An 8,258-nucleotide genomic window follows, 5' to 3' on the forward strand; every position below is an offset into this window, starting at 1 on the left:
AGCTCCTCTTCTCCACACTGAACAATCCCAGCTCCCTCAGCCGCTCTCCTGTCCAGGTCCCTCTGTAGGGCTGCCTGCCCTCAGGCTGATCCACGCTTCCCCAGCATGGTGTTGTCTGCCAACTTGCTGGGATGCACTCAGTGCCCTCATCCAGATCATCAATAAAGTTATTAAGTAAGAAGGGCCCCAACACCGACCCCTGGGGAGCCCCACAGCTGGATGTAACTCCATTCACCACCATCTCTGGGCCCGGCCCTCCAGCCAGTTCCTTCCCCAGGAATGAGTGCACCTGTCCAAGCCAATTTCATTTCTTCCAAAGTAACATCGTTCATTTCCCCACAGAATGCGGCTCAGTTGCAAACAGTGCCCACACACCAGCAGCACACAGAGCTCTGCTCCTGTGGCTGGCGGAGGTTTCCCAGTTTCTCCCTGCCTGGAAGCAGCCCACCTCCTGCCCTGGGTTTGGCAATACTCCGCTATGAGTTCAGCTTGTCAAATTTCAAAAGGAAAATAAATGTGCAAGAAGGGACAAAGGGACGTTTTATAGCAGTCACAGCCGCTGCAGCCACCCCACCTGCTCTTTTATTTAGCACAGTCCAGACAGCTTCAGTGGGTTGGAGCTCAGGCAAGGGGAAATGTACGCTGCATTAAGCAGTGAAATACAGTTATGACTCACATACGGCAATATATCTTCAGTCTCATGGAGCACTTAAAGATGCTTCTGTTCTGTCTTTCTTCTCTGCTCTGATCAAGCAGCTGCCAGCTTTCCTGGGACTATGAGCTCTTCTTAAGCCTGGAGTGAGCTACTAGCAGATCCTCCCTATACAGGGCAGCTCCTGTTGTTGGCTGGGGTGGAAAAGGAGTTCCCTGCCCTGTGGCATTCGCCCTGAACAGGGTAAACAGAGCTGTGGGTTGTTTACTGGTATTGCCACATCTTTCTAGCTAAAATGAAAGAGAGAGACATCATTGCATATGAGTCTGGAATGGCTTAGCAGATCACAGTGGGAGTATCAGAAGTGGCACAAAAATGCTGCTCACTGCAGCAAAATCCTTAAAGGCTATATGTTTTCCACAAAGGTCGTCAAGCTCTAGAAAATCTTTCCAATAGACATAAAAGACAACTTCCCACCGGTGACATCACTTGAACCTTCAGCTGAAAATAGCAGGTTCTGTTCTGTACCAGCCTGATCTGGCACCCACAGCAGAGGTTGGAATTAGTTGAAATCCAAGGTCCCTTCCAACCTAACCCACTCTATGACTCTGTGATAACTTCTTTTGGCCCCAAAGTCTCCCCAGCTGCCACACTGCATCACCTGCACTGCTGCCTAACTTGCTTCAGGACAATCCCACTGATTTCTCGCCTGTAAAAACAACCCTTAAAGTAGGACCAGCTGCATAAATAGGATGCATTTGTCATCATGCCTTTTCTACGCATCCACAGAAACATCCACAAAAACATACTATCAGCAAAAAAAATTTTGAATCTAAACAATTTCATTCAATACCGTGAGCAACACTTTCCAGACAAGCCTGTCTGGTCAAAGAGAAGAGGAGCCTGAGAGCAGCCTTGCAAACTAATAGCCCTCAGCTAAGGCAGGAAGGAACCCCACCTGACTGCATCCACCAACTGCACCCATTTCTTGGATTATTCTTCAAGCCGTCTTCGGAATGACAGCCTGAGTGGTTAAGGGATGGAGTGGAATTACTTTGCAGTGCATTGCATCCATTTAAATACTTCTCACCAGAGATTTTTCTTACTCGGTTTATTTTTAATAAAGGCTCTTGTTACAAAAATGAGATGTCAGAAAATCTGACACATCACTGCACCATTTGCTTGGTGTCTATTTCCAGCAGCAGGTGAGAAGACTCAATTCCCACCTGCGCCAAGCTGTTTTACACCAATCTGCTCTGTCAGAAAACAAAGAATAAAAGCAAGAAAACATATGGAAGACACCTGTATGTGCACTGCTATGCATGATTCCAGCAGTGTCGGCTGTAAAAGGGAGTACACATATCCTTTTCCATCCCCACGCAGTGAGTATCAGAACAGAGAAGCACAGCCTAACGCCAGCATCACCAAGCCAAAAGGGGCTATAAATTTGGTCACTCTCAAAAACAACTTGCCATCTTCCATCTGTAGCTCTCTTTTATTCTTTTAGTATTTATACTCAAGAATTGCCGTTGACAAAAATCCCCTGTAATCACCAGGTGACAGGATATAGTGACTTAAGGCTCTGATACTGGAAAATTTGAGTGATAAATGCCAGATGCTATGAATCTACAAATCTGTCCTTCTTGGAACAGTTCTGGGTCTTGAAATCTGAACATCATTCACCAGGGTCCTATTCTGCAATGTATTCATCTGCGAATCCTTGCCTTGGAGCAACGTAATGATGTTTTCTTTCTGGTGCCTAATTGCCAACTGGAGGGCCGTGCAGCCAGTAATATCTTCCACATTGAGCAGAGCACCAGCCTTAATCAAGGTCTTTATAATGGCCATGTTGCCCTTGAGGACGGCGAGGTGCAGCGGTGTCCAGCCCACTTTGTTCTTCACATTGACGTCTGCCCTGCACTCCAGGAGATTGATGACAGTCAGAAAAGAGCCCCGCTGCACTGCAAAATGCAGGGGGGCCCACTCGGACTTCTCAGTGATGTTGGGGTCTGCCCCACACCTCAGCAGCTCGCTGACCACCGGCTCTTCACTGTAGCGCGTGGCCAAATGCAGCGGTGTCCAGCCCATGCTTCCCCTGACGTTCAGCTTGGCACAGCTGTCTTTCAGCAGGTGGATGATCTCGATGTGTCCTTTGAATGAAGCCAGGTGCAGGGGGGTCCAGCCTTTGTCCGTCCGCAGCTCGACGTTGGCTCCGTACTTGATGAGTTTCTCGCAGATGAGATATTTCCCCCTCACCACGGCCAGGTGCAGGGCGCTGTAATGGTTTTGGTCCAGGCTGTTGACACAGGCCCCGTTATTCAGCAAATAGTGGACTACCCTGAACTTCCCTCTCTCCACAGCCACGTGGAGTGGAGTCCTGTGGTTCTTCTGCTTCTTCTCCAGGTCTGCTCCCTGACTGGCGAGGAGCTTCACCAGGCCGACGTGCCCAAAGCAGGCTGCCACATGGAGGGCGGTTTTCCCATCCACCTCTTGGGTGTTGGAGTCAGCCTGGCGAGAGAGCAGCACTCGGGCCACATTCTCAAAGTTGTTCTGGGATGCCAAGTGCAGAGGGGTCCACCCGTCGTGCTCCTGAGCGTTGACATGAGCCTGGTGGTCCAGCAAGAGGCGAACAATTCGGTCATCACCATTCTGAGCAGCGAAGTGAAGAGGTGTCCAGCCATCCTCATCGGGCATGTTGGTGTCCGCACCGTGCTCTATCAGCACCGAGCAGATCTCTGGTGATCTCTTCTGAACAGCCACGATGAGTGGGGTGTAGCCACAGACCGCCTGGCTGTTCACATTGGCTTTGCAGCTCAGGAGAAACTTCACCTTTTCCACGTTTCCTTGGATCACCACGAAGTGAAGCAGTGTGAGGCCGTTCTCATGAACTCTCCAGATCTCCTGATACAGGATGTCCTCTGGGCTTTCCATCTCACTGTGAGAAGGTGGGCCGTGAACCTCCTGGTGACCGGTTCCTAAAGGCAGGGGAAACAGAACACCAGGGGGAGAAAGGCAGAGTGGAACAGCTCGGTATGCACAAAACAGGAGGGACAGCATGCGGCTCCTCATGTTGTGTGATGAAATAAAAGCGTCCTAGAGATAGGGAATGTGAAATGTGTCTTTTGAAGCCATGAGATGTTTGGTCTCTGCATCATGGGAACTTATTTCCCATATAGTTCATTTTGTTTAATTTAAAACGAAAAGTCACACACAGAGAAAACCTCCTTGAGACATATCCTTATCTCTGGAGAGCAATGAAATATCCTATTCTTCTGGTTTCCCTCTTCCTTATATTTAAATGATGAAGAAGAGTTCCCTACTTACCACTGGCTCTGGCGTCTTGAGAGAAGATAAGCTCTTCTTTGTCACTCTTATTTTCCGGAAGGGGGAAAGAAAAAAACGTAAGAGAAAGTTGCTTATTTGCATTATATATCTTTTGCACAGATTTCTTCTTTGCTCCAGAGTTTTGTGTTGTCATTTGTGTGTTTTTTATCCAATCCTGAGAGCAGGGCAAGTCATGACACTAACGGGCATGCAGGAGCCTGAAGAGATCTCAGGACATCATGAGACTTTGCTCCTTAGCTCCAACTTTTTAGATATGACAAAGCCACCGCAATAGAGCTGGAAGGAAGGACCTTTCTGTTGGACCATCTATCGTTTAGCACAGTGGGCAGCTTCCTAGATTGATTTGGACTTTTCCCATCCCCATAAATGAATGACAGATGTGCACCCTATGCAAGCACACACAGGGTGTTGAGGTGCTCTGATGATAAATAGTGATGGGAGAGGAAATACTTCCTCAGGAGCTAGTAAGAAGAGGGAGGGACTCAGAGCACTTCCCCAGGCACTAAGCAGCCTTTCTCACCTGCTGGTTCCCAGCAATGGCAGGTCTGTGGGACATCTTTCTGACAAGGCGCTCGTTCTCCGGATCCACAACAAGGCTTTGTATCAGTGACAGCAGCATGTCTGTTTCTACAGGGATATCTGCAGGAGCAGGGAGACTGTTAGCTGTGCAGATTACCCAGTCAGCACTCAGGGCTGTGGGAGTCCTCTGTTATCCTCTGCATGGGGAGGAAGGCAAGAGGGACAAAAAGGATGTGTTGACAGCAGATGGGTACCAAGCATTGCCAAAGCGACAGGCACTTTATCTGGCAGCCAGTTACATGCAAGCTTATCCCCCAGTTGTTGATTCCTGCAGCTGACCTTTGCCTAATCCATTCGCTGTTCAAATACTACACCTGTAAAGCTCGGTCTTTGCTTAGGGTCTTGATCCCAGCACCTCTTCATCAAGTCCACCATCTGCTGGCATTCCCCTGGCCAGTCGTCACTGATGGGTTCCAGGCAGGGCCTCTTGCCTGCTGCTACCTTGACGATGATGGCCATCATGTTGGCTCCTGAAAGAGTCACAGCAGCATACATTGGGTTTTTTCTCTGTGTAGGTGGCTGTAATAAACTTTTAATGAGTGCAGAGCACGTAAGAAGTGCATTCACTCTCATACTTACCTGCATAAGGCTTCTTCTGCATAAGCACCTCCCAAATGACAATTCCAAAGCTGCAATGAGAGATTGTGAGCAATCATTTCCATAGAGTTCTCATCGGACACAAACATAAAATCCACTAATTACTTCTGTCTTCCCAAGAAATGTAGGAAAGTTGTCCTTCATGATGGAAGAACTGGGATTGCACCCACCACACCCCCAGAGGACAATATTCTATGAATCATCACATACATCTCTGATGTCTGCCACAAGGCTTGAGCAGTGGATGAGTGACTTATAGCATTTCTCATGACAGCCTACATCCCTATGCAACCCATTTTATTCCTATTGCGTTACCGAGTGCCTGACTGGTGCAAGAGCATGTGACCACATGAATCCCCCTTTGCTATTTCTCTCGGATCACTGTGCAGTGCAGTAGTGAAGGAGCTGACAGACATCCAGAACGTAGCTTTTATAAGTGGGCTGCAAAGCAATTTGGCCAGAAGGATATTTGAATGCTGTCTCACCCATGTGCACAAAGGCAGCCCTTACCTGTACACGTCATATTTGATTCCTGGAGGCTTGGTGTTCTGCAGAAACATTTCTGGGGGAATGTAGCTCAAAGTGCCCCTCAAAGCAGAGCTTTCAATATATTGCATTCGGCTTGACTGCTCCATCCATTTGGAGAGCCCAAAGTCTGAGATCTGCAAGCAGAGAACATGACATTCTCTCTAACATTCACCATCTCACTTCTCTTCATTTTAGCTGGGAGATATCTCTGTCCTTCATGATCAGGAATATGAGGAGGTGTCTGATAAACCTGAGAAAACCCAGCTAAAACCAAAATCAGTGCTTTTCACTGAGTCCAGCAGCATCTGGATCAGCATTTTACTCTGTATTCCCAGTTCTGGCACAATTGGGGCAGTGAGGTGCTGGCACTGCTGCCCAGAGAGCTGTGGGTGCCCCATCCTTGCAGGCACTCAAGGCCAGGTGGGATGGGGCCCTGGGCAGCCTGAGCTGGTGGGGGGCAGCCCTGCCCACGGCCAGGGGTGGCACTGGGTGGGCTTTGAGCTCCCCTCCTACCTGAGCCGTTCTGTGATTCTATGAATCTCCTACATAATCTGGAATATATCATGCAATTTGTTTACCAGCTGCTTCTTGCAAGCTGTAGATGTCAATCTTAATGATGAGTGTTCCTGAAGATCCTTGTTAGGCTTCTGGACTCAAAACAGCCTATGTACTACCAAGAGAAATGACCTGTCCCTGCAAACAATAAGGCCATACCTTGACATGCATATTCCCATCAAGGAGGATGTTCCCTGGCTTTAGGTCTAAGTGAAGCAAAGGAGGTGTCATGCTGTGCAGGAAATTCATAGCCAAGCCCATCTCATGGATAACCCGGAACTTGAGCTGCCATGACATTTTGTGAGTGGGCAGGATTTTCTCCAAGGACCCTCTGGCCATGTATTCCATCACTATGCCCAGAGGGCTGTTGCAGACCCCGTAGATAGTTACAATGTGCTGGAATTTTATTTTCTCCATCTTGGTTGCTTCTTCCATTAGACAGTTCACACTAGTTCTGGGTCAAAAAAAAAAAGAACCAAGAGATGGTGTCAGTGCTGATCCATAGGTGGAGTTCCTGTACAGCAGCTTAGGGCTATCCAAGCAGCCCTGTACACCCCTAAAAGATTCAAATTTCCCTTGAATTGGTCCCGAGGCAGTCTAGACAAGTCTGCACATTGCTGCCAGCTCTGCCAGACTTGCTTTACTAAATCTTTGCAGTTCCCAACCTGCTGAACAAGTCGGGGTGCCCAGAGTGTGCTGACAGACATCAAGCAGTACAAGTGTAAAGACTTCTAGAAGTTAGAAAGCATATCCTGGGAATGAATCTGAGCTCACAATGACATTCTGCTGGGCCACCCTCATTTCTAAACACAGTTCAGCCGATCAAAACCCTCTGCCAGACTTTCTCCAGTGGAACGGACCCCACACTGGGTTACCCCAGGCGTGTTATTTCCAGTAGAAAGGCTCAATGCAGGAAGGCACAGCCTGCAGCATGGAGTGCTGCACAAGGAGGGACCCGTGTGGTTTCTGGCTCCCTTCTGGGGTAGAGCTGCAAGGCATGGCCCCTACCTGCTCCCTTCCAGCACAGGATGGTGGGTGCTGGCACAGCACTGCTTAGCCCCTGCCCTCTTGCTCTGGGGGTATCCATAAGATTAAACTTTCTTGAACTGATACATACAGAAGTAAAACTGATCAGCTTGATTCTCTTATTCCCCAGAATAGAAAGACTAAATGCAATATGCAGAGCACAAACACTGCAAACCAAAGGCATGATCACTGCCAAATTAAGCCATCTCCATGGGAGTCAGTAACATCACAGGAAAAGAAATATCAGCATGTGGCTACAAACCAGACGGGATTCATTCAGCTTGAATGCAATAAAAATTTAGAATAAATACCTTCATCAACTCATTGAGACCAGCAACAACTACTGGAAACTCCTCTGCTAATTAGGTTTAAGACACACATACATGCCAGATTGCAGTGCTGGAGGAGAGCAGGCATTACCTCTCTGCGCCAGGGTCGTGCAGCAGGTACGGGGAGCATTTCACCGCATAGACCGTCCTCCACTTCTTGTGCTTGACCTGGTACACGCACCCAAAGCCCCCACTGGCCACTTTCACCCAGTCCTCCTCGAAGTCCTCCTTGCTGAAGACAGTGAGGCTGCCACATTGCTGCTCTGTCCCCGAAGCCATGGCATCAGAGGCAGCCCGGCACTGCCAGTTGCTTCAGTGTGTGTAGGAATAACTGTGGAGCTCCTCCACACCCAGTGGGGATGGGGAGGTGCGTGGTGAGCCAAGGGGTGGGTCTCCAGACCTTGTATGTAAGGAACATGAGCACGTAAAACTGAGAAACTGCTTGAAAAGAAATGTAAGCAGCATGGAGAGGCAGGGAGCAGGGATGAAGGAGCTGCTGACTGCCTGGAGGGGCATTTCAAGTCAGGAAAGCACAGCAAGGAGCTGGTCGAGGCAGTTCAGCCAGCTCTGGCTGCTGGCTGCTTTGGTGGTGGTTGGTGAACCCACTCACAATGGCTGCTCCCATGCTCCATTGTGCATGCAGCAAC

The 8,258-nt window shown here is 48.9% G+C and overlaps 1 protein-coding gene across 1 annotated transcript; it reads right to left on the bottom strand.

Moving 5' to 3' along the window:
• Positions 1-2,278: 2,278 nt before the first annotated feature.
• Positions 2,279-8,011, bottom strand: ANKK1 (ankyrin repeat and kinase domain containing 1; the record flags this gene model as incomplete). Its single annotated transcript, XM_042893016.1, is given in 8 exon segments — positions 2,279-3,627; positions 3,977-4,022; positions 4,518-4,636; positions 4,891-5,046; positions 5,156-5,205; positions 5,684-5,835; positions 6,416-6,710; positions 7,703-8,011. Coding segments are annotated over 8 exon segments (2,476 nt in total), but the record flags the coding sequence as incomplete, so codon positions are not given.
• Positions 8,012-8,258: the final 247 nt, after the last annotated feature.

This window comes from Lagopus leucura, unplaced genomic scaffold (genome assembly GCF_019238085.1).
Source record: "Lagopus leucura isolate 7727_CA_CO unplaced genomic scaffold, USGS_WTPT01 34078-0_obj-0_obj, whole genome shotgun sequence".
Classification (NCBI taxonomy): Eukaryota; Metazoa; Chordata; class Aves; order Galliformes; family Phasianidae; genus Lagopus; species Lagopus leucura.